Below are 26,639 nucleotides of genomic sequence, written 5' to 3'. Positions count from 1 at the left end.
TTTTGGCTCTTTTGCCTTTTGTTCTGAGGATTTGGCTTAACCAGGTTGCTAGAAGATCTGCTTATATTGGAGGAAGGTATAGGATTTGTGGAGCTTGCCTAACCACCTGTTTCATCTTGCCCCGTGGAGGGGGTGGGCCAGATCTTCACGTGATATAAATCCCCCCACCTCTGTGTATAGTCATTACTGTCCTCTGGTCCCCAAGGATACATAGACATGGCCTTTTCCAGTCTCATCCATCCTCCTATCCCCCATTACTCTCCATCCCCCTACCCCCCCACTCCCCACCCATCCCATCCATCCACTCATCCATCCACCCATCCACCCACCCCCCCACCCACCCACCTTCCCACCACCCATCCCCTGACTCATCCATTCACCCACCCATCCATCCACCTACCCATCAACCCACTCACCTATCTATCATCCATCCACCCACCCACCCACCCACCCATCCAACCACCCATCCACCCATCCATCCATCCATCCATCTACTTACTGAACACCTGCTATGGGCCAGACACGTGTTAAGCCACTTCCCCTATGTGATCTTTAATGTTGACCCTTTTAGGGCTGAGAAAGCTACAGTTAGGTAGCCCAAGATCACATAGCTGCTTTGGTGACCAACCCGGGTTTTGAAGCATTTCTGGGCTCTTTCTGCTTTCCCAAGTACAGAACAGTGTACAGGAAATGGATCATAGGTCCTAGGGGGTCCTGAGTCCAGGGGGATTAAGGAAGACTTTGAGAGCAAGGCAGCTTGGAGAGACCATCATGGACCAACCAAGACAAGGGGTGAGACCTACTTCCGGGCCAGGGAAGTAGCTGTTCTAAGGTTCAAGGTAGGAAGAGGGAAACCAAGGCATGAAATGGCCTAGAATGTAGAGAATCCACCTGCCAAGCATCTCTTGAATCTGTAGACCTGTTCCCATCACCACTGCCACCACCCTGGTCCAAGGACCATCATTTCCTTGGACTAGATCCTCCTCCCTAGCCTCACTGTTTCTGCCTATGCCCCCTGCAGTCCATTCTTCCTGAGCAGCCAGGGGGGTCTGCCTGTGTGGGCCATGGTTCCGTGGGGCAGACACACTAGGAAAGAGAGAAATCAAGCCCAAGACAGAGCCTGTGAGAAGCACAGGTGTTATGGGCTGCAGAGGTGGAACAGTTTGTCTGGGGGTTGGGCAGGAACAAGGGGCAGCTCCAGAATTTCTGTATGGGAGGGGTTTGGAGGCAGCAGTCCAATTACTTGAAGCGGGGCTGGAGGCTTTCCCTGAGGCTTGTTTTCTCTAGCAGGGTTAACTATTTGCACTAGCTTGAGAGTGTAGATGGAGATTTTTGATCAAGCCACACTCCCGTTCTGTTATCCAGGAAGGCTTCTTGGGAAAGGTGTTCTCTTCAAGACTAAAGGACAAGGAAGTTACCAGGAAAAGAAGGGGAAAGCCTACTAGGCAGAGGGAACAGCCTGAACAAAGGCATGGAAGTGTGTTCAGGGACTAATCTACATGGGGTTCCTGGAGCAATGAAGATGAGCAAGATGGCGGAGCTGGGGCATGGGGTGGTGGGCAGGGCCCAGTTATTGGAGGCCACAGACCACTGGGAAGCCATAGATGGTTTTTTTGTTCATTTTTCTTAAATCATGGTGAAAATATACATACATAACAAACCGTATGCCATCTCAACAACTTCTACACGGGTAATTCAGCAGCGTTGATTACATTCTTTAAGTTGTGCAACCATTTTCACTGTCCTTTTCCAAATCATTCCATCGCCATTAACATAAATTCAATGCCCCCTAAGCAAAAACTACTCCCATGGGTGGCTTTCTAGAAACAGCTTCATTTTTTTTCAATAATAAACTTTATTGTGTTTTCAGTGAAAGTTTACATGACAAATTAGGTCACCATATGACAATTTCTATCCAAATCGATCAATGACATTATTACTTTTTTCACAATGTGTCAACATTCTCTTTAATTGTGTGCTGGTTATTCCATTTCCAGTGCTCTAGTTTCCCTGTCCCTATCTTCTCATCTTTGCTTTAGAGTAACTGTTGACCTGTTGGTCTCATACCAAAAAACCAAACCAAACCCAGTGCCATCTAGTCGATTCCGACTCATAGCGACCCTATAGACAGAGTAGAACTGCCCCATAGAGTTTCCAAGGAGCACCTGGCGGATTCGAACTGCCAACCCTTTGGTTAGCAGCCGGAGCACTTAACTACTACGCCACCAGGGTTTCATGGAGATGGTTTTTTAATGGAGTACCGTTCTTACAAATAATATCCTTTATTTTGTGTGCCAGCCTGTTAATTCACTAAAAGGAGACCTCAGAGGGTAGTTTTGGCTTAAGAACAGCTTTATTGACGTAAAATTTACCTGCCAGAGATTCACTCATTTTAAGTTTAAAATTCAATGATTGTTAGTAAATTTGTAGAGTTGTGTAACCAATACCACAATCCAGTTGTTGCTGTTCTTGTTGGTCACCCTCAAGTTGATTCTGACGCATAACAAACCTGTGGGTTACAGAGTAGAACTGCTCCATAGGGTTTTCTTGGCTGTAATCTTAACGAATGCAAATCACCAGGCCTTTTCTTCCGCAGTACTGCTGGGTGGGTTCTAACCAACCGCCAACCTTCACGTTAGCAGTCAGGCACAAACCATTTGTGCCACCTACATACAATCCAGTCTTAGACCCCCCAAAATGATCCCTCATAACTTTTTAAGAAACTGCCAAAATGGAAGGGTGTTAAGGAGGGAGTGATTGGGCAGCTCAGTCTGTTGGGAAGCTCGCTCTGAGAAGAGGTTTGCAGGGGATACAGAGAGACCTGGGAGATCTCTGATGAGGTGAGGACAGTGAGGAGCTGAGCACTGCAATGGTGGGATGGAGCCAGGGAAACAGAGTCAAGAAATGCCTATAGCTTTGGCATTGCCCCGCAGTGGATATGAAGCCTGATTTCTCAGTTATGGTGAACGGAAGCTGTTGGTAAGCATCCGCGTCTTGGGGAGGAAATGGGCTTCAGAATCTGGCGGTGCCCTCTGAGGCCATCTTAAGAGTAGAAAGCAACGAGTGCTGCCTGTGTAACCACGTTTAGTCTTACGATGCTGTCAGTATCCACCTTGGCTTTCCGGTGGCAAGCAACAGTGACCGACTCTGGCAGCTTCTATAAGAAAGGAATTTATGGAGGAGTAAAGCAGAGGGTCATTGAAAAAGAGGAAGACCCTCAATGAGATGGATTGACACAGTGGCTGCAACAATAGCCCCAAACATACCTACTCTTGTGAGGATGCTACAGGACTGGGCAACGTTTCATTCTGTTATATACGGGGTCGCTGTGAGTTAGAACTGACTTGACAGCACCTAACAACAACAATAACAATCTGGTAGCTGGAGTCCCTGGAGAGTGCAAACAGTTGATGCACTTGGCTGCTGACTGAAATGTTGGCAGTTTGAGTTCACTCAGAGGATCCTTGGAAGAAAGGCCTGGTGATCTACTTCTGAAAAATCAGCCAAGAAAGCCTTATTGAGCACAGTTCCACTCTGACACGCAGGGGTCACCATGAGTTGGAATCGACTTAACAGCAGCTGGTTCTGGTATCGGGCAGCATAGAGACGGGGCAGGGAGATGGGAGAGCCAGGCCTGGAAAACAGTAGAAACTGGGGCTGCTCCAGCTCTGGGGACAGGAAGCCATGTCCTCCTCTGAGCTCTGTCTACCTGCTCTGCTTCCCCATCCTTGTGTCATTGTGATTGAGGCTTTGAGTTTTAGGTCAGAGAACCTGAATAATGAAACCTGGGTCACATTCTCATTTCTCAGCTCAGGGCAACCCCATCAAGATGGTACATGAAGGCTGGGGTAAAAAAGAGGGTAGTTCTTCTAGAGGAACACAGGGTGGTCTTCTCGAAGAAGAGAACAGAATACTGGATTGTCAAAAACCAAAAAATGTCCATACACCATATTACAGATGAAGGAACTGAGGCATGGAGAGGTTAAGGATATTTGCCCAAGGCAATAGGGCTGGGAAGTGGCCAAGTGGGACCCCAGTTTGTCTGGATCCAAAGTCTGTGACCTAGTCTGGGCAGGGTGGGTCTCCAGGACCCCCTCACAGCTGGTGTGGCTGCGATGCTCCCTGCCTTCTGAACAAGTCAGACCCCAGCATCGTTCTGGGGTTGCCTCTGGGAATTTATGGATGGATGGTGCCTAGTTACCCTCTTGACTTTGGACTTGCCCCTGTGCCCTGGGGCAATGGGCTTAGCTGCTGCCTTAGAGCCCCCAGTGGGGCTGGGGTGCAGAAGCTTGGAATGGGAGCCCCCGGGTAGAGCCAGACCAGATCCTCAGCTTGCTGGAGCCAATTCTAACCCATGTCTCTTTTCTCTTTCTGTTTTCAGATCGGGAGGACCAGTCCATTCTATGCACGTAAGTGGTGCTGCTGTTTTTTTTTTTCAGTTGTGCTTTAGGTGAAAGTTTACAGCTCAAGTTAATTTCTCATACAGAAATTTATACATGTATTGTTTTGTGACATTACTTGTAATCCCTATAATGTGTCAACAGCACATTCCCCCTTTCCACTCCGGATTCCCTGTGTCCATTCAACCAGTTCCTGCCCCTTCCTGCCCTTCTTATCCTGCCTCCCGACAGGAGCTACCCATTTGGTCTTGTGTGTCTGATTGAACTAAGATGCACACTTCTCACATGTATTATTTTTTGTTTTATAATCTTGTCTAATCTTTGTCTGAAGAGTGGGCTTTGGGAATGGTTTCAGTTCTGGGTTAACAGAGCATCCAGGGGCCATAGTTTCAGGGGTTCCTCCAGTCTCTGTCAGACCATTAAGTCTTGTCTTTTTACATGAATTTGAGTTCTGCTCCACACTTTTCTCCCGTTCCATCCAGGACTCTGTTGTGTTCCCTGTCAGAGTGGTCACTGGTGGTAGCTGGGCACCATCTAGCTCTTCTGGTCTTAGGCTGGTGGAGTCTGGTTTATATTGTCCTTTAGTCCTTTTGGGCTAATATTTTCCTTGTATTTTCTTCATTCTCCTTTGTTCCAAGTGAGTTGGGATCAATTGATGCATCTTAGAAGGCTGCTTGCAAGTTTTTAAGACCCCAGACCAGTGGAGCTGCTTTTTACTCTGCTTTCTGTATTCAGATCCAACCTGTTAAAAGAAAAGAGTTGTGAGGGCAGGGATCCTTGTTTTGTTTGAGGATATGAAATGTGTCATGAGTGCCTTGCACTGTGCCTGGCAGAGCAGATGCTCGCTAAACATTTGTTGAACAAACGTTCTCATGCTGAGGCAGGCAAACCTAAACTCTCACAAATGCCTGGTAGAGTTGTGTTCTGCCTTTAAAAAAAAAAAAAAGCTAGCATTTATTGAGCACTTATTGTGTGCCAAGCCCTGAACTAGCCATTCTACATGCAGGATCTCATCTAACTGTGTATCAACTCTGTGAGGGTGGCCCCATCTCTGTTGCTGAGGAAGATGAGGCTCGTGTTAAGCTGTTGTTCTAACAATTCACAGCTGGCAAGCCACTAACCATGTTTGTGCCATATTTGGTGGTTGGCATTACTGTTTCCTTGAAGACCTTGGTATGTGGTCAAAACATACCAACTCACTCAATTCAGAATTATTCAAGGAATATTTACTGTTCAGGAAAAAAAAAAATTAATCCTTCCTGTGATAGAAGAGTGCCTCCCCAAAGACGTCCACATCCTAATCCCCCCCAAAAAAACCAAAACCAAACCCAGTGCCGTCGAGTTGATTCCAACTCATAGCAACCCTATAGGACAGAGTAGAACTGCCCCATAGAGTTTCCAAGGAGCACCTGGTGGACTCGAACTGCTGACCCTTTAGTTAGCAGCCATCGCACTTAACCACTGCGCCACCAGGGTTTCCATCCTAATCCCCAGAACCTGTGAATATGTTAGTTTACATGGCAAGGGAATTAAGGCTACAGATGGAATTAAGTTTGCTAATCCGCCGATCTTAAATTAGGGAGATTATCCTGGATTATCTGGGGGAGGGGGCCCAGTATAAGGGCTCCTTAGTACAGTGAAACCTGTGAGAGCCGGAACTTGATAGGACTGCCTTGCTTTTCTGGGTCTCACAGGTTTTCCGCCTTTGACAGGGTGTACAGTCTTACTACTTTTCTATTGCTCAGTGTAGTGAAAGATATTTGAGTTTTCCTTATCTGATAGGTTTCTACCTCTTACCAGTTCCAGCTTTTGCAGGATTCACTGTATAATCGTAAGTGTCCTTAAATGTGGAAGAGGGAGGGAAAAGAGAGTGAGAGGGAGATTTGACTACGGAGGAGGTCAGTGTGATGCAATGTGGAAAGAACTTGACCTGGTGATGCTGGTATTTAAGATGGAGGAAGGGGCCATGGGTCAAGGAATGCAGGCAGCCTCTAGAAGCTAGAAAAGGCAGAGAAGTGGTTTCTTCCCTAGAGCTTTCAGAAAGACTGTAGTCCTGCCAACACCTTGATTTTGGCCCGGTGAGACCCACCACACACTTCTGACATCTAGAACTGTAAAATAATAAATTTTTGAGCCACTAAAGTTGTGGTCATTTGATAAAACAGCAGTAGGAACCTGCTAATATACCTCCCTTCCATCTTAACTCCATATCCACTTCTGTTGTTGTTAGGTGCTGTTGGGTTGGTTCTGACTCATAGCGACTCTATGTACCGCAGAATGAAATGTTGCCCAGTCTCGTACCATCCTCACAATCTTTGTTATGTTTGAGCCCATTGTTGCAGCCACTGTGTCAATCCATCTCATTGAGGGTCTTCCTCTTTTTTGCCGACCCTCTACTTTCCCAAGCATGATGTCTTCTCCAAGGACTGGTCCCTTCTGATAACATGCCCAAAGTAAGTGAGACAAAATCTTGTCATCCTTGCTTCTAAGGAGCATTCTGGCTGTACTTCTTCTGAGACAGATTGTTCATTCTTCTGGCAGTCCATGATGTAACCTGGGTCATGTTCTCAGCTCTCTCACCACTCCTACCATCACTCACTATTCAACAGATTTAATGGGCCAGGTCACTGCTAAGTTCCAGGTATGTAAGAATGAACCAAAAATGCATGATCCTCTTCTCAAGGAGCCACCATGGGAAAGAGAGTTGTTAGGAGAATAATCACATACTTGCCTTTTGTACTATCTGAATTTACTTTTTGACGCTGTGAATATACTACCTTTTCAGAGACTAAAAAAATACACACACGCATTTTTAAAATCACCCAAGTAAATGTATAATTGCAAACTGTGGTAAGTACGAAGAATGAAACATATAAGGAGCTGAAAGACTGTGTACATAGAAAGAGTTTTTAGGTGGGGAGAAACAGAGAAGGCTTCTCTGCTGAAGTGATATTTCAGCAGAAATGGCAGAGACATAAGTAAGGGAGTACCAGCATGTGCAAAGGCTCTGAGGTAAGATGGAGCATGTTGCGCTTAAGAAACTGAGAGATCAATTTTTTCAGAGGGTGTGCCTCAGCAGAAGCCCCTCTGCCTGAGAAGAGCCGTAACAGGACATTTGGGAATGTGGCTGCAAACTCAAGGGCCAATTGAAGCCAAGCAAATAATGTTAATGTGTGAAAGGGACCAGGTGTAACATTGAAGGGAATGGTGGGGAGTGTGATGCGCTGGAATGGCCCATCTGAGAGGGCAGCCACAACTGCACTCCAGCCTATAGCTGCTTTGGGAGAGTGTGGATCCAGCATTGCCAGACTTTCCTTCAGTTGAAGCTGGAAATCTAGATTTTTTGGGTGAAATCTCCAATTTTTAAACATTGGCACTGAGTTTACATTACACACACAGACATACACCCCATTTGTGTATGGCTTGGGCAGTGGGCCACCAGTTTGCAACCTGACTCCCAGAATTCTGGGCCTGGAAGGGTCCTCTGCAGAGATGCCGTAGCCCACGGCTTCTGCCACATATGTGGCAGTCAGTAGTAGGAGTTGCGTGAAATTTCCCTGAAGCATCAAAGTCTGGAATGATTCACTTTATTTAAAAATAAGAGTGGAGTCAAGGTGTCTTGGTAATAATATCCTGCTCATTCTGGTGTGTTCTAAGTGTTGCTTTGAGTGGGAGGGAATGGGGCCAGTGACAACAGTGTTGGGAAATTGGATCAATCACACGCAGCCAATGTGCGCTGAGTCAGGTGGCTGTGGTCATTACAAATGGGATCTGGCACTGGGGTCTTATAATTGCACATAAACAAACAAAAAAAATTCGTTGACATTGAGTCAATTCCAACTCATAGTGACCCTATAGGACAGAGTAGAACCGCACCACACGGTTTCCAAGGCTGTCATCTTTATGGAAGCAGACTGTCACATCTTTGTCCTGCAGAGCAGCTAGTGGGTTCAAACTGCTGACCTTTTGGTTAGCAGCTGAACACTTAACCACCGTGCCACCAGGGCACATAAAGCTTAGGAGAAACCAGCCATGGCTTTGGGAGGAAAAGCAACAACTGTACATCTAGTTTAAATGAGGTTGTCTATTGTCCACTCAATGGCTGTGTGTGGGAGTGGGGGTGGGGGGATGGGACGTGGGTCTCTGCCAGTCCCGCACTGGGCTTGGCTCCCATGAAGCCCTTTATTGAGCATCTCACCATGCCAAGCACTCTCTTTCCACATTGCCCGTGTGGCACACTCAGAATCCCTGGGATGTCTGACATTTGTGCATAGAAGGAACTATACAAGGATGTTGCCACAAACCCAGTATGCATACTTTGAGGGTGTTTTAAAGACATTTTCAATTTTAACTTGCCATGTTTCTATTTACTCACATGCTCTCGGCACCCAACTTCCATGTCAAATGTGACGCCACTATGTCCACCTCTCTGCAAATATCTTTAAGGCCTCATCAGAATCTAGGTTCATCTGTGGAAGTATGGCCCTTGGGGATGCCCACTGGTCATGTCATTGAAAATCCCTTTAAAGTCGGGATTAAAAACAGACCTCGTGGCTCTGCCTCTTAGTAATTGTAGCTTTGGACACATAATTTAACCTCTCCCTCTCCATGCCTCCTTTTTTTCACTTATAAAATGGGAATGAAAACAATGGTACTTAATTCGTATGGTTTGTTGTGGCATTGGTGGTTCAGTGGTAGAATTCTTTTCTTTCATGTGGGAGATCTGGGTTCACGTCTCGGCCACGTACCTCATGGAGGCTTGCATGTTGCTATGATGCTGAATAGGTTTCAACAAAGCTTCCAGACTAAAGATGGACAAGAAAGAAAGGCCTAGAGATCTACTTCTGAAAATCAGCCAGTGAAAACCCTATGGATCACAATTGGTCTTATCCCCAGCCAATAATGGGGATGGCATAGTATCTTAGTCATCTAGTGCTGCCATAATGGAAATACTGCAAGTGGATGGCTTTAACAAAGAGAAATTTATTTTCTCATAGTCTAGTAGGTTACAAGTCCAAATTCAGGGCGTCAGCTCCAGGGTAAGGCTTTCCTCTCTCTGTTGGCTCTGAAGGGAGGTCTTTGTCCTCAATCTTCCCCTGGTTAAGGAGCTTCTCAGGCACAGGGACCCCCGCGCCCAAAGGACGCGCTCTGCTCCTGGTGTTGCTTTCTTGGTGCTATGAGGTCCCCAACTCTCTGCTTGCTTCCCTTTCCTTTTAACTCTGAAGAGATAAAACGTGGTGCAGGCCATACCCCAGGGAAACTCCTTTTACCTTGGATCAGGGAGGCTACCTGAGTAAGGGTGGTGTTACAATCCACCCTAATCCTCTCAACATAAAATTACAGTCACAAAATGGAGGACAACCACACAATACTGGGAATCATGGTGTAACTAAGTTGATACACACATTTTGGGGAGACGTAATTCAATCTATGACACACAGGACCAGGTGGTGTTTCGTTCCCTTATGCACGGAGTCACCATGAGTTGGGGGCTGACTCAACCGCAACTAACAACAATATATATTTCTAGTTTAGGGGCTTACTTTTAAGTCAGGTAAGCTATTATTGTTATGATTAGCGTGGATGTCTTGGCAGAGCAGAGAACAAAAACGTACTGTTAAGCTTCAGCCACCTGGTTTTTATACAGGAGGAAACCAGAGAGGGTATGAGATGTGCCCAGAGGCTCACACTGAGTTTTTGCTGATGGCGAGGACTGGAGCTAAGCTCCTTGTGGCCTGTTGGAGGACCCATTGCTCATTTGTTGGCCTTTACCAAGAGCCAACAACAGCCCCCACCAGCCCTGGCCCACCTCAGAGAAGGAAGAATAACTGGCATCTTTTGTCTTTGGTGCATTGGGTCAGAGCAGTAATCTACAGCATGCCTGCACTGGCTCAGCTACTTAGGGGAGTGAGCTGAGACCTGAATGACAAGAAAAAGCCAGCCAAGCGGAGAGAACAGCAAGGGCAAAGGCCCTGAGGTGGGAACCACCTGGTCTTTTAAGGAGCAGACCATACGACCGTTACCCAGTGAGTGAGAGGGCAGTCAGAGGATGAGGTCAGGGAGGCAGGCAGGAAGTGGTCCTACAGTCAGGAAGTGGTCCTATAGGCAGGAGGTGGTTGTACATGCAAGAAATGGCCATGCAGGCAGGAAGTGGTCCTGCAGGCAGGAAGTGTTCATAGAGGGCCTTGCAACTGGAGACAAGGGTATGAACAAGAGGTAGAGCAGATCTTTCTGACCATTCAAGGAGGCCAAAAGTGCTGTTGGGGTCAGATATTGATGCTCTCACAGTCCGGGGGCTTTGTATGAATCATCTGGAAGCAGCTCCCCTGGGCTGCTTGGAGATGCTGGTCCTGGGCCATTCATTAAAGGTGTTTTTATCAATGCAACACAGTGTTGAAGGGACACAGATTGTCTCAACAGAGCAGCATTCGTGGGCTAGTAGGTGAGGTCTCGGAGGCACAAGTCTGTGTTTGTTTCCCGGCTTCTCTGAATGCCACCGTTTGTTCTTGGGCAGGTTGGTTAAGTCTTCAGGCCTTGGTCTCCTTACCTGTTGAATGGGGGCATCAGTTGTGCCTGCCTCCCAGAATACTGGTTGCAATAGCACTGTTCCAGGGATCCCTGAATTAGACATCTGCATGGCACAGTGGTTAAGCGCTTGGCTGCTAACCAAATGGTTGGTGGTCCAAACCCGCCAGTCCTTCCGCAGGAGAAAGATATGGCAGTCTGCTTCCATAAAGATTACAGTCCTGGAAACCCTTTGGGGAAGTTCAACTCTGTCCAATAGGGTCACTATGAGTCAGAATCGACCCCATGGCAACAGGTTTGGGTTTGTTTCTTGATTTTAGCCTGGGGGTCAGCAAACTACAGTCCACAGGCCAAATCCAGCCCTCCACCTCTTTTTGTAAAAAAAGTTTTATTAGAACACAGCCACACCCAATCCTTGGTGTATTATCCATAGTTGCTTTTGAACTAGAATGGCAGAGATGAGTAGTGACAAAGACCATTTGTGCCCACAAAGCCCCAGATATTTACTCACTCACTGGCCCTTTACAGAAAAAGTTTGCTGTCCCCATACCCAAAAAAGTAAACCCATTGCTGTCAAGTCAACTCCAACTTATAGGAACCCTATTTATAAGGACGGAGTAGAACTGCCCCATAGGGTTTCCAAGGAGTGGCTGGTGGATTCGAACTGCTGACCTTTTGGTTAGTAGCCAAACTCTTAACCACTGCACCACCAGGGTTTCCTTGCTGTCTCCAGCTTTAGGCAAATCTGTTAACTTCTCTCAGCTTCCTTTTTCCCTTTTCTTGTGTTCTGCCATAAGGACAAAAACAAATTTTTAAAAGTCAGAATTTTTAATTAAGTTAAATTTAAGATCTATGTGGAAATATATATATTTATTTATTTCACTATAAAAGGAATGCAGATAAATACCAAAAAGTAAAAAGTAGAAGGCTCTTTAGGGAGACTCCTTTGAAAACCATGAACCATGCAAATCAACCCATCCCCAGAGATATCTGAGTGTGTGTGTGTGTGTGTGTGTGTGTGTGTGTGTGTGTGTGAGAGAGAGAGAGACAGACAGACAGACAGAGCGCAAGTGAGTGAGCTAGCTAGCTTTGCTGAACATCCATTTATATACTGGAGGCAAGGCACACCCCCAAGGAAACTCCCCTTTCAACTGATTGGCTGCTCACATCAAAGCATATCATGGAAGTGATTACATCATACTACGTTGTGAAAGAGCTATGGGTCCAGTGTTTGCCAAACCAGTGAGAATTGTAGCCTAGCCAAGTTGGCACATAACATTAGCCATTTTTTTTATTACACTAGCTAACATTTTTGTGTATTTATTATGCACCTAAACCAAAAACGAAACCCAGTGCTGTTGAGTGGATTCCAACTCATAGCGACCCTATAGGACAGAGTAGAACTGCCCCGTAAGGTTTTCAGGGCGGTAAATCTTTATGGAAGCAGATGTCCACGTCTTTATTCTATGGAGTAGCTAGTGGGTTTGAACCCCCAACCTTTTTGGTTAGCGGCCAAGCACTTTAACCACTGCATCACCAGGGCTTCCTATTATGACCTAGACCTGTTTTAAAGGTTTTACATATATTCACTCATTTAATCCTCATAAGAATCATACAAGGTAAGTGCTTTTATTATACCCATTTTACGGATAAGGAAATTGAGGCACAGTATGGTTAAATGACTTGTCCAAGGTCACACTGGTAACTGGCAGTGCAGGTATTCGAACTTAGGCAGGCTGGCCGTGGAGCCTACTGTACTGTTTTGCCACTTGGCTTTTGCCTGGAAGAGATGGAGGTGGTCTTCAGAATAGAGGCAATGCTGAACCGGGCTTTGCAGGGTATATAGGAGTTGGATAGCACAAATGCTAGAAGGCTTTGTTGACAGCAGGATAGGAGTCACATTAGGGTCAGGAAGAGAGCAGCCTGAGATTCAGAGCCAAGGAGGCTTTCATACTAAGGACAGACCATTGGCTGAAACGGACTTGGAAATGGCATTTGTCCTGGGGGCCAGGACCAGCTACATACTTAGTGTGTCCAGTGCAAAATGAAAACACAGGGCTCCTTGTTCAAACATGATTAAGAATTTCATGATGACAGCAGAGTATTAAACTAAGCACAGGACACTTCTCAGTGCAGAGCTTGTGTGACTGTGATTGTCACATGCCTGTGAAGCCAACCTTGCTGGGGCCCGAGGGGTTAAATGGCCTTTGGGTGGCTCTTTTCAGCCACTGGGGCTAGAGTGATTAAAAGAAGTTGGCAATGGGGTGCTTACAGGTCCAGGAGACCATATATAGTCATGAGTCCAGGGCACTGGCAGAGGGAGCTGGGCACCAAATTCCCTAAGAGACAGGACCGGGATATTCAGGGTGCTCAGACTCAGGAAGGCATCTTCGGCCCCAGAGCTCAGGGTTCAAAAAGGCACAGATATTAATGTTTCTGAAGCAGCCCCAAGCACATCAGTCTTCAGACACCCACGAGCCTGGACCTTGGGGTGTTTTCTTTGGCAGAACCTCCAGGGACGAATTATTTTTATCAACAAAACTTGGGAACTGTTGAGCCAAGCCATCCACACAGGGAGAAGCTGATTCCCAAGTTCATATCCCACTTGCCCGATTATTGTTGAGAATATACACGGGAAAAACATAGACCAATTCAAGTTTCTATAGGTATAATTCAGTGACATTGATTACAGTCTTTGAGTCGTGCAACCATTCTCGCCCTCCTTTTCTGAGTTGTTTCTCCCCCATTAACGTAAACTCACTGCCCCCTAAGGTTCCTATCTAATATTTCGAGTTGCTGTTGTCAGTTTGGTCCCATATAGGTAGATTTTAAAGAGCATCGTGCTCAAGCATGCCGACGTCTTCATTGTAAAGAGCGGAGGTGGGAGAGGCTGAAGGCGAAGGTGGAAACTGAGGAAATGGTTGTGGTAAAGGAGGGGTGGGCAGTAGCGACCTGGACATACTACTGTGCTGGTATGAGGAATGTGTCCCGCACATGTTTGTCTTAGATCCAGATGGGCTCAAGGGTACCTACTTAGGTGGTTTCCAAAGGTTCAGAATTTTCTCTCCTTCCTCTTGCTCTGATCACAACCCGGCCCCTTCAGTTTGGGGCAATGTCTATCAACTGTTAGGACTTTAAACTGATTAAAGTAATTCAAAATGAAGGGTGAATGACTGTCTAAGTTCATAGGTCCCTGGTTACATTTCCAAAGAGCCTGTTTAAGGCAGGTGAAGGATTCCTAGAATATATGGAAGAATTTTTTTTTATTAATTAATAGTTTATTAATTTTAATTATTAGTTATTTAAGGTGAAAGCTTATGTAGCAAATTAGGCTTCCATTTAACAATTTCTACTCAAATTAGTCAACGAACAAGGAAGACCGAAGAAGAATTGACGCCTTTGAATTATGGTGTTGGCGAAGAATATTGAATATACCACAGACTGCCAGAAGAATGAACAAATCTGTCTCGGAAGAAGTACAACCAGAATGCTCCTTAGAAGCAAGAAAGGCGAGACTTTGTCTCACATATTTTAAACATGTTATCAGGAGGGACTAGTCCCTGGAGAAGGACATCATGCTTGGTAAAGTAGAGGGTCAGCGAAAGAGAAGAAGACCCTCAATGAGATGGATTGACATAGTAGCTGCAAGAATGGGCTTAGACATAATAATGATCGTGAGGATGGCGCAGGACTGGGCAGCGTTTCTCCACTGTACATAGCGTTGCTCTGACTCAAGACCAACGCAACGCCTCCCAACAACAATTCACATTACTCAGTGATATTGGTTACATTTTTCACAATGTGTCATTATTCTCATTCATTCTGTTCCGGTTGTGCCATTTCCAGTACACTAGTTTCCTTGCCCCCTCACTTTCTCATTTTCACCTTAGAGTAATTTTTGACCATTTGGTCTCCTATAGATGGTTTCTTTTAAGCTCGTTACTCATGGGTGATACTCTTTATTTTACAAGCCAATTTATTATTTAGCTAAAAGGTGATCTTGAGGGATAATTTCAGTTTAAGGTTTAAAGCATATCTCAGGGCTATAGTCTCGAGGAGTCCTCTAGTCTCAACCAGTCCAGTAAGTCGACTTTTAAAAATTTTTAATTTTATTCCAAATTTGTCTCCCATTTTATAAGGACCCATCTATTGTGACCCTGATCAGAATGGTCATTAGTCTTAGCTGGGCACCATCTAGTTCTTCTGGTCTCAGAGCAGATGAGGGCATGGTTTGTGTCAACTGTTAGTCCTGTAGACTACTTTCTTCTCTGAGTTTTGGTTTCTTTCTTTCTCTTTTGTTCCAGATGAGTAGATATCAGTAACTGTATCTTAGATGGCCACGCCCAAGCTTTTTTTTTCTTGTGCTTAAAGTGAAAGTTTACAAATCAGGTCAGTCTCTCACACAAAAATGTATATACACCTTGCTATATACTCCTAGTTTGTTCTCCCCCTAAAGAGACAGCACAGTCCTTCTCTCTACCCTGTATTCCCATATCCATTCAGCCAGCTTCTGTCCCCCTTTGCCTTCTCATCTCTCCCCCAGACAGGAGCTGCCCACATAGTCTCATGTGTCAACTTCAGCCAAGAAGCTAACTCCTCACCAGCATCATTTTCTATCTTATAGTCCAGTCCAATCCCTGTCTGAAGAGTTGTCTTTGGGAGTGGTTCCAGCCTTGGGCTAACAGAATGTCTGGGGACCATGACCTCCAGCATCCTTCTAGTCTGATTCAAACCATTAAGGCTGGTCTTTTTATGAGAATTTGAGGTCTGTATCCCACTTTATCCCACTGCTCTCCTGCTCCATCAAGGATTCTCTATTGTGTTCCCTGTCAGGGCAGTCATGGATTGTAGCCGGGAACGATCTAGTTCTTGTCTCAGGCTGATGTAATCTCTGATTTATGTGGCCCTTTCTGTCTCTTGGGCTCATAATTACCTTGTGTCTTTGGTGTTCTTCATTCTCTTTTGCTCCAGGTGTGTTGAGACCGATTGATGCATCTTAGAAGGCCGTTTGTTAGTGTTTAAGACCCCAGACGCCATTCACCAAAGTGGGATGCAGAATGTTTTCTTAATAGATTTTATTATGCCAGTTGACCTATATGTCCCCTGAAACCATGGTCCCCAAACCCCTGCCCCTGCTACTCTGGCCTTCAGAGTGTTCAGTTTATTCAGGAAACTTCTTTGCTTTTGGTTTAGGGCAGTTGTGCTGACCTCTCCTGTATTGTGTGTTGTCTTTCCCTTTACCTAAAATAGTTCTTGCCTTCTATCTAATTAGTAAATACTCCTCTCCCTCATTCCGTCCCCCCTTTTGTAACCATCAAAGAATATTTTCTTCTCTGTTTAAACTATTTCTTGAGTTCTTATCATAGTAGTTTCATAAGTATTTGTCCTTTTGCAACTAATTTCACTCAGCATAATCCCTTCCAGGTTCCTCCATGTTATGAAATGTTTCAGGGATTCATCATTGTTCTTTATTGATGCGTAGTATTCCATTGTGTGAATATACCATAGTTTATTTATCCATTCATCCGTTGATGGGAACCTTGGTCGCTTCTATCTTTTTGCTTTTGTAACAGTGCTGCAGTGAACATGGGTGACTCACAAGCTTTTAGACTCCAGACTTTTAAGACTACTCACCACATTGGAATCTAGAACATATACTTTATGAGCTATATTGTGCCAATTGGCCCAGTTGTCCCATGTGGAAGAGCTCTTTGATGGAGTGTGGTGGGGCTTCACTCAGTCTTTTGCACATTTTATCTTTCCTCACTTTTCAAAATAAAAGGGCTCTGGAGCCAAGTGGATCGGTGTTCAGATCCCTCTCCTCTTCCATTTCCTACTTGTGTGACCTGGAGCAATTTACTTCAGCCACTCCGAGCCTCAGTTTCCCCAGTTGGGTGATGGGGGTAATCCATAGCTCCTTCATTAGAAGTTGCTGTTGGGAGGATTAAATAAAAAGATTTGTAAGCCCAGTCCCTAGCACAGAGTACCTCTTTAACAAACATTGACTCCTTGGCCTCTTCCCTTCCTCTGGGCTTAGAAAGTTCCTAGAGGGCCTGGGCTATGTTATGGGGTGCACTTGGTGAAATGTAGTAGAAACAGTCCTGGTACCATTGGAATCAGAGATCTGGCTTTCAATTCTGACTGTGCCACTGCCTTGCTGTGTGACCTAAGGCAATTTGCTTACCCACTCTGGGCCAAAGTTCCTCTCCTGTAATAACATGGAGATGTTAAGTCCTACCTTCAGGATTGGAGGTGGGAGGGAGGATAAGGAAAATCCATGTGAAATAATTAACACAGGGTCTCTATCCCCCCCAAAGTTAATTTCCTCTTTAGAATTAAAAAAAGAAAACATATTTGGCCTTAGTTTTCCCTTGCAGGAAAATGGGAACAATGCCTCCATGGTTCTCATTTCACAAGCTACCTCTGAGGCTGTGAGAAATAAGACTACCACCAGAGACCCTCCGGAAGGGGCAGCTAATGCCAGTGAGAGATGTTTCCTCAATCCTGGCAACCAGACACTTGATTTCTGGATTTGGGGGCCTGTAGGATTCGGCCCACCAACTTGGGGCACATGCTTTTCTCTTCCTTTTTTTTTTTTTTTAACCATAAGGAGTTATTAACGGGCCCTTGGCAGAGAAAATTAATTTCTGTATTTCCTAATTAGGAAGAAGAACAGGGGCTGTACTAGCTTTGGTGGCTCTGGTTCAGCACTGAGAACATTGAGCCAACCTCAGGGTGGACAAATTCGTTTCTAGACTTAAAAAAGAAAAAAATCTATCTCTTGCAGCTCAGAATATTTAAGTAAGCTTGAAAAATAAAAATGGTAGGTGGCATCTAGGCAAATACAGGGGGAGGGAAACAGGAGAGGACGAGAAGAAAGGGCCGCTTAGCTGAAGGCCCTGTCGTTCCCTTTCACTAGTGGTGGCGGGAAGCTGGAGGCAGTATCTCGAACTCCTGGATGAAACAGTTCCATCATGATGCTCTCTGGTGGCTAGGGGGTGCCGCTGGCCATCCCGGTGAAAAATTTACCCTTCGTATTCCAGGGGGCCTCCTTTGATAAGACGATCTCCTGCTGGTATACATGTATCAGTCATTTACACCTTAGCATGAATTACTTAAACCAGGTTTATCTTGGTTTATTTATATGAGATCATTAGCTAGCCACCTGATACTCAGATTGGGATTTCCCAGAGGACTAAGGGAGTTACATCTGCCCAATGGTTGATGGGATAACCCATTTTTTTTTTTGTAAGGGGAACTTCTGAACTTTTACCTTAGGTCCTTACCAGGTATTTATGTCCTTTCTTGCAGGCTGCCCTTTGCTTGGTCTTTCCATCTCTAACAATGCTAATGGTGTCTTAAAAGCAGACAATTCCAAATAAACCTGACTTTGGAGCTTAGTGAGAAAGCTCAGGTTTTCTGTTTCACTCTTTTCACCTGAATCCTATCCTGCCTCCTCTCGGGAGGAGCAGATTGAGCATTGGACCTGGGTTCAAGGCCCAGCTCAGCCTTCTATCAACAGTGTGACCTTGACAAGCAACTTCTCCTCTGAGCCTCAGTTTTCCCATCTGAAAAATGGCAGTGACGATGGTTCTCGCCCTGCCTACCTCACAGAGCTTCGGAGAGCGCCTGTGGAGGGTTATTTCCAATGGGCCATGGATCACTATTCCCGTGTCTTTCAGAGGTGAGTCTGGAGCTGGGAAAACGGAAAACACCAAGAAAGTCATCCAGTACCTGGCCGTGGTAGCCTCCTCCCACAAGGGCAAGAAAGACACAAGCATCACGGTGAGTGGCAGCTACCTGCCGGCACCCTGCATTAGCAATGGGTCTCCCAGTTTACGTCCTGAGGTACAAACAAAACCATGGTTGAGAGAGCCCTGCAGTTGGCTGAGGCTTCTCAGGGCAGAGCGTTTTCAGAACTGGGGCCAGGTGTTTAACCGCCCCCTCCCTGACAACTCACAGCAGGGGTCCTTCTTCCCCTGCGTGGGCTTACTTGGATCTGGGCAATTCCTCATCTCAGTTGGGAGCATGGCCCTGGAGAGGCTCTGTTTGAAGAGATCTTCTTTAAGTCAGGGTTTCTCAGTGGTGGCACTACTGATATCTTGGGCCAGATAATTCTATGTTGTGGGGGCTATCCTGTGTGTTGTAGTGTGTTTAGCAGCTTCCCTGGTCTCTACCAACCAGATGCCAGTAGCACCTCCTCCCCGCTCTCGAACTGTAACAACCGAAAATGTCTCCAAACGCTGCCTGATGTCCCCTGGGGAAGCGAAATCATCCCCAATTAAGAACCACTGCTTTAATTAAATCTCTAGAAATGCATTGGAGTTGAGGCATTTTGGATTTGCCCATTCCTCCCTGTGTCCCCTCCAGCTGGGACTCAGAAGGTGGGGATATTGGAGTCACTCGGTGAGTGGGCTTTCGTCCAATGCCACTCGGTAACTATTGGCTGAGCACCTACTGTGTGCCCAGCACTGCTAGGATGGCGGCTCCGGTGATGGGTTATTCTATTGGCTGAGCTTCTAGATGGTGGGCAATGGAGAGAGCTTTCCAGTAGTCACACAGATGAACAAACGATGACAGAGGATGGTCAGGGGCTTTGAAGAAAAAGAAGAGGAGGTCTCTAGAGTCATCACCACTTGAGTGCGTTTTCTGGGTCCGTCCTTTTCTTCCTCCATCCTAGCCCTGCCTCCTCTGTCCCAGAAGAAGGGTCAAGCAGTGGGGCCACTTGAAGGATTTGCCAGCGTCTCTGCCTACAAGTTTGGGGGTGGGAAAATGGTAGACTGGGGGTCTGAAGATGGTTTAGGATTGTTACCGGTTCCTGCCATTCCAGGTCCCTCAAAGGAGAAAGACCTGGTGATCTGCTCACGTATAAAGATTACAGCCTAGGAAACCCTATGAGGCAGTTCTACTCTGTCACATGGGGTCACCATGAGCTGAATCAACTCAACCAACACCTAACAAGGATACCTGCGTGTCAGACACTTTTTTATCTGCATATGTAAACTCATCTTAGGCTTTATCTCCTCTGATACAGGTGTAAAGGGCCAACCTCACCCTGGCAATTACAGAAACCTTTGAAATATGTAGACCACTAAGAAACCAGACAAGGGAGCGAGCTAGCCAAGGAGAAGGAAATAGAATAAAGGAAAAGAAGTTGCAGTTCTAGTTATCTTGGGAAATCCAGGCTGTTTGGGGTGGGGATTGGAAGAGTATATTCCTCAGACCTGATGTACGTGTGATTAAAATAACGCTGATGTTTGTTTTATACTGTATTGTTCAACCACAGCAAGGCCCATCTTTTGCCTACGTGAGTAACTGAGGGAGTTTTCTCGGTGTGTGCGGGAAGCACGGAGTGTGTTTAGGTCTGCATGCTCCTATTGCACCCAATGAGTCCCATAGCTGATGGTAGAATGGGGTTGGCCCCCAAGTTTCACAAGCCCAATCAAGAAATGCACCAAAATACTGCCCTGCGGGTGTCCAGTGCCAGCTCAGAATGGGGTACGGTGCGTTGGCCACCTGCAGGGCTCCTGTTGGAATCCCCAGGGTTGTCTTCCAGCCTGGATGGAGTGGATTCTTCCCTGTTCAGAACGAATCCCCACATCCTTCCCATCAAAGTGTCCCCACCAGTACCCCAACTGAAATGACCTAGAAATGTTTTGTCCTGTCTGGTTGAGCAGTTTAGGACTGTCGGCCTCAACGCTTCCTTGGCTTTTTTGACAGTCAGCCAATGGCATGGCTGTGGCATGCCTCCCTCCCTTCTCCCTGCCATTGCCCTTAAATTCCTGCCCCAGCCCTGTCCCCAGCGCACTGGTGTGTCCTTGTGCATGTGTGTGCAGTGTGTGTCTGTCTTCTGCATGCCAGTTGCTTGACCCAAGGCTCCAGAAATGCTCAGCTTTGGTGGCACGGTAAGGCCCCAGCTACAAAACACACGACCAGGTCCTGCTTGGTCTCTAACACAGAGCTTCAGGGGCTGGTATACAGGTCCCAGGCCTGGGAGAGACCCTCAGCGGTCTCCCATGGCTCTGGAAGGCTCACACTCAATTCATCTTAGACCCTGTGCAGCAGTGTCATGAATCAGACCTCTTATGTGGGGCTTCCCCTGTGTGACTGTGGCCGAGTCACCTAACTTCTCTGAGCCACAGTCTTATCATCCATAAAAGGGGTTTTGAACCAGGTCCCTTCTGACATATTAGTTCCATGTTTAAAGCTCTCCTGAGAAGGACCTTTCGACCCCACCAGCTGGAATTTCCATTCTAGAAAGGGGGCCTATTGGGGGGACGTTTGGGCCCCAAGTCTGTAGTGATGGAAGTGATTCCTTTAGTGCAACCACTAGCCAAGAAAACACACAGCTCTCATTGTAAACATCCACAAGTCCCAATGAGGGCAGTTCCAGTGGTGGCTGGGATTTCCATGAGATGATGCTTTCACTGTATCTTTCTTGGAGAGCTGCAAGGCAGGAGGGCAAATGTAGAACTAAAAACATAAATAGTAGCTTCCTGTTTTGCCCCATTAGGGAGAACTACCCATGATGCCCTCTTGGTGTGTAGAGACATTCTCCTCCCTCTAGACCCCCTTCCCTGCTTCCATTATGCCCAGCCCTGCTGCCCAGCAGAAAAGAAAGGGAAAGACAGGCAGAACAAGGAGAATACCCCCAGAACACAGTGCTTCCTAGAGGAGGCCTGGAGGAAGGGCTTGGACAAGGAGGCCTCTGGGCTAGCCTGCAGCCACCACGTTTTGGAGTTAGGAAGGAGCAGCTCATTCGCTTTCCCAGCATGACTTACCTTGTTGGCCCTTTTCCTGCCACGATTAATCACGTGACCGCCTTTGTGCACAGGAGCCCGCGGAGGGGGCCGGTGGGCTGTGTACAGCCTCAACTGCATTTAACCTGATGGCTAGAGCTCGGACAATCTGCTTTGAAGCTTTGTTCCACAGTCTTTTAGAAGGATTCCCAGGGGATTTTACACATTCCTTACTTATTCTCTGTAGGAGACTTCAGAAAACCAATCCTGAGAAAAGAAAAATTGCAGCTTTAAAAGATGGCACAAAAACTATCAGAAGGATTGTAGTGGTTTAGCTTGAGGAAGGCTGCTTGTTAAATGTGAGCAGCAGCAAGACCGCCATACACAGCAGAGCAGGTTGCACACTGCACAACCCCCTGGGGCACATTCACGGTGATGTAAATGGCGTCCCCAGTGGTTTGCATGCAGTGTGGCAACCCCAAGTGGCATGGCATTGTGTGGATGAGCAGGTCCTGGTCTTTGAAAAAGTGACCTACCTCAGGAACAGATGTCTTAGCTATCAGAGAGCTCAGCCAGTTACTCTTTTTCCGAAATCCTCAAATAAATCTGGGCATTAGCATCAGGGTCTCAAGGGATAGGAGGTAGGATAGGAGAGAAACTGTGGGTTAACGGCAGTCTTGTGACAACATCTGTCTAGGGCAGAACCATCAGGATCTGAGTTGCTTTCTCCAATAACTTCATGTGAATGAATTTTAGGGTGAGCTGGAAAAGCAGCTTCTACAAGCAAACCCGATTCTGGAAGCTTTTGGCAACGCCAAAACCGTCAAGAATGACAACTCCTCACGATTTGTAAGTAGCGAAGCCACATGGGTTTTTTGGTGAAGGCTCGTTCCCATGCTGTCTTTTCCTGCTTGAGAATGTGGAGCGTGTGTGTGCAGGGAGAGTCCGAGACGGAGGGGCTAGGTCTGCAAGCGTGTGTCACAGTGGCCTTTCATGCTGTACCTTCAGTCCTGTCTTGACCTTCCAATCCTGCGAGGGCTTCTGCCACTCATTCATTCATTCAATTACTCTTCACTCAAGAAATACTCACTCGACAAATATGCATTTGACATTCATAATTCATTCATTAGCTATTTATCAAGCACCTGGTATGTGCCAGAGGTCCCTGAGTGGCACAGTTTGCGAAAGGTTGGCTGTTTGAATCTAGCCATCAGTACCTTGGAAGAAAGGCCTGGCGACCGACTTCTGTATGATTATAGCTTTGAAAACCCTGTAGAGCACAGTTCTACTCTGATACACATGAGGTCACCGTGAGTTGGAATCAACTCAGTGGCAATTGTTAGTAGGTGCTAGACAGTTGCACCTAAATACTCATTTATTTGGCAAAATACCAATTGATCACTTTTGTGCAAGGGACATACGTCCTTCAACAAATATTAAACACTTGCTATGTACAGTCATTCTGGTAGGCATTTTTACATATATCCTTTTTAGTTTTTTATTAGTTTGGTTAATTTTTATTAAATACCTCTGTGTGCCAAACACCGAACTAGGCTTGGAGGACAGCAGTGAACAGTTAAGACATGGTTTCAACCAGACTAGGGAGTCAGTCAGTGAGGCAGCCACCTTCCCACGTACGCCTTCCCGGGCTCCCCAGGCCTCCCATTCTCATTTGAGCCTAATGGGGGCGGGAGAGCCAGTGTCCCCAGAAATGGGTGGTTGATGATGTGTAGACAAAAATCGTTTTATTGTATGAAAGAGGTGGTAGCCTCCACTGGAGAGTCAGAATGATATTTTCAGGGGGACAACTCTGAGGAAAGACCATAACAGCATGGCGGCGGAGAGGGGCCCCACCGATTTGTGGCTGCCACTCTAAACCGTCCTTCACTGGAATGGGGTCTTGTGAAAAACCCTGTGGACACCCCTGCTCTGCTCACTCAAAGCTGCCCTTCTGAGTAGCCCTGAGTCCTGGGTATTCCCATAGGGTCTCTTGCCCCCCTCCTACCCAAAGCTGCTTTTGATAACAAATAATTATATAATGTCTTCTTCCCTTTCCTGAAATTAAAGGCACGGGTGATATCACCTACTACATACACAGGACAGTGCTGCCACCTGGCAGTTTATCACACTATGGTGGCTGTAAGTGCTCCTTAGAAGCAAGGATGGTGAGACTTCATCTTACTTACTTGGGACACACCATCAGGAAAGACGAGTCGTTAGAAATGGACATCATGTTTGGTAAAGTAGAGGGTCAGCGAAAAGGAGGGAAGCCTTCAATGAGATGGATTGACACAATAGATTCAAACAAATCAGAGATCATGGAGATGGCACAGAACCAGGCAATGTTTCATTCTGTTATACCTAAGGTCACCGTGAGTCAGACCTGACTTGACAGTAACCAACAGTACTATATATATAAAAAAAACTAGTGCCGTCGATAGAAATACAAAAAATCAACACCCTGCTCCTAGACCCAGAATCACTGACTGTGACAGCCACAAGCATAGACTGATACTAGAGGCCTGGCCATTGGGATGGGATTTTCCAAAACGGGATTTTCCAAAATGGTGACTGACTCTTGGTTGGTCTCCAAACCCAAGAATCTTCTCCAGAGTTCTATGGATGTTACATTTTTATATTAGAACTTTTTTTTTTTTAAAGAATTGTTTTAATCTAAAACAGCACTAGGTTCTGGACTCAGCTAATGACCTACATGAATGTCAGGTGGGACATTTGAAAGTTGTATGGAATGTGGACAATGCGAGGTTGTGCAGGGTTCTGGCTCATTGCAGGACGCTCAGCATCCTTGGCCCCTGCCACCAAGTGCTAGGAGCTCCACCGTCAAATGACAACCAAAACAACCCCTCCCCCAGATTGCCAAAACAGTAGTGGGTGGTGCCACCTCACTGAGCAAGTCCTGCACTAATGTGTTGCAACCCATGACAACATCTCTTCGTTTGTTGTTGTTAGGTGCCGTTGAGTTGGTTCCAACTCATAGCAACCCTATGTACAACAGAACAAAACACTGCCTGGTCCTACACCATCCTCAAAATTGTTGCTATGTTTGAGCCCATTGTTGCAGCCACTGGGTCAGTCCATCTCATCAAGAGTCTTTATCTCTTTCGCTGACCCTCTACTTTATGAAGCATGATGTCCTTCTCCAGGGACTGGTCCCTCCTGATAACACATCCAAAGTATGTGAGACAAAGTCTCGCCATCCTCACTGCTAAGGAGCATTCTGGCTATACTTCTACCAAGATGGATTGTTCGTTCTTTGGGCAGTCCATGGTATATTCAATATTCTTTGCCAACACCATAATTCAAAGACATTAATTCTTCTTCAGTCTTCTTCATTCATTGTCCAGCTTTTGCGTGCATGTGAGTCGATTGAAAATACCATGGCTTGAGTCAGGCGAACCTTAGTCCTCAACCTCTCTAAAAAAAAAAAAAAACCTCTCTAGCAAGTCATAAATGAGAGCAAGTCAAGATTATCCCCCAAAATCCTCCTCTCACTGGTGTCCCACAACTTCATGGTGTGGAGGAGAGAAAAAGGATGCCGCCTGGCGCCTGGCCCTTGGCCATGGCCAGCAGGCTCTCCATTGCAGTAGCAATGTCTGTGGTCAACACAAATCCTTCTACTGCCTTACTTTCTGGTGGAGACAGTATGAGGGCTCTCTCAAGGCCTGAGCAAGTGTAGAGTTCTTTGCACACAGGTAGATGCCTCTCGTCATATATGTCAGGGTGGGAAGAGAAGGATGCCAGTCTTTGTCAGCTATTAAGAAAGAAGAAAAGGGCCAGTGCTGCTGGATCCAGGGCCAGCCCTATCCTTGGTTTTTTGGTTCTGCTGAGGCAGAGGGCAGGTGATTTGGACCATTGCCTCCAAGTGGAGATACTCAGTGACTACCAGGGCTGGGGCATGGCCCACTCCTGCCCGTGGAGCCTGCTATGCAGGGCCTGCTGCTACAGTGTAGCTCACCTGTCCCAAGGAGGAGCTTCAGTCAGCAGCTGGATGTGCTTGGACCTGATTGGTGGGGAGGGGGAGCATGTTTCTAAGTGGGGTGGGCTGAGGATGGGAGCCCTCCAGCCCTGTGAGGATTGAGAAACATGCCTTTACTTACGGCTTTACCTCTTTGAGGGGAAGCCGCTCTACTTCGCTCAACCTCAGCTTTCCCACCTTTAAAATGGGATAGCCATGATGTAGAGTCACTGCGAGAGCCAAAAGCCAATTGAAATCGTGTTTGTAAATTTGTTTGTAAGTTGCTCATCCCAGCTCAACAGTTCTTGCTTTTTTCTGACACATTGACCGGTGAGGATTGGAATGTTTGCAAGAACCTCTTTTTTTTTTTTTAACCCGAACATCCCTGATGTCTCCCTCCCCACTGGCTTGCTGCGTGGGGCTGAAGAGGCTGAGGCTGGGCAGCAGACAGTGACCTGTGTGTTTCTGTTGGCAGGGCAAATTCATCCGCATCAACTTTGACGTCACGGGTTACATCGTGGGAGCCAACATCGAGACCTGTATCCTTTGGCCCCGCCTGGGCCACATGGGACTTCCTCCCCTAATCTCTTGCCCAGGGGCTAACGGTGCCCAAGGGAAGCAAGGCAACTGGCATAGAAGCTGCCTCTTTCCCCTTGGCTCTTGGTTCCTTCCAGAACAATCTTCACTGAGGTTGTCTTCCTCTATCAGCAGGCATTGTAGGGTAGCGGTTACACAAATGTGAAGTCCCTGTTTGAACTCCAAACAGCTTGGGTTTGATCCTGCATTGACCTCTTCCTAACTGAGTGAGCTTGGGTCAGTCATTCAACCTTTCTTTGCCTCATTGGTGATACGGGGATGATAATAGTACTTTGCAGAGTTGTGAGGATAAATCGAATGAATTCATGTAAAGCTCTTAGAACTGTGCCGGGACAGAGCAAGGACTGGTTGAGTATTAGCTGTTGTGTGGTCTTCATCCCTGGACCAGTTGCCATCCGTGAT

At 46.4% G+C, this 26,639-nt stretch overlaps 1 protein-coding gene across 2 annotated transcripts in view; it reads left to right on the top strand.

Moving 5' to 3' along the window:
* Nucleotides 1-26,639, top strand: part of MYH11 (myosin heavy chain 11) — a 153,774-nt gene that overhangs the window by 63,258 nt on the left and 63,877 nt on the right. For both annotated transcript variants that reach the window (XM_049902729.1, XM_049902730.1), the window contains exons 4-7: nucleotides 4,382-4,409; nucleotides 18,608-18,710; nucleotides 22,421-22,513; nucleotides 26,116-26,179. In XM_049902729.1, the coding sequence (XP_049758686.1) occupies nucleotides 4,382-4,409; nucleotides 18,608-18,710; nucleotides 22,421-22,513; nucleotides 26,116-26,179 (288 nt within the window). The remainder of the gene's footprint in view (nucleotides 1-4,381; nucleotides 4,410-18,607; nucleotides 18,711-22,420; nucleotides 22,514-26,115; nucleotides 26,180-26,639) is intronic.

Source organism: Elephas maximus, chromosome 12 (assembly GCF_024166365.1).
Source record: "Elephas maximus indicus isolate mEleMax1 chromosome 12, mEleMax1 primary haplotype, whole genome shotgun sequence".
In the NCBI taxonomy this organism is placed as follows: domain Eukaryota; kingdom Metazoa; phylum Chordata; class Mammalia; order Proboscidea; family Elephantidae; genus Elephas; species Elephas maximus.
This window is presented reverse-complemented; position numbering and strand designations above follow the sequence as displayed.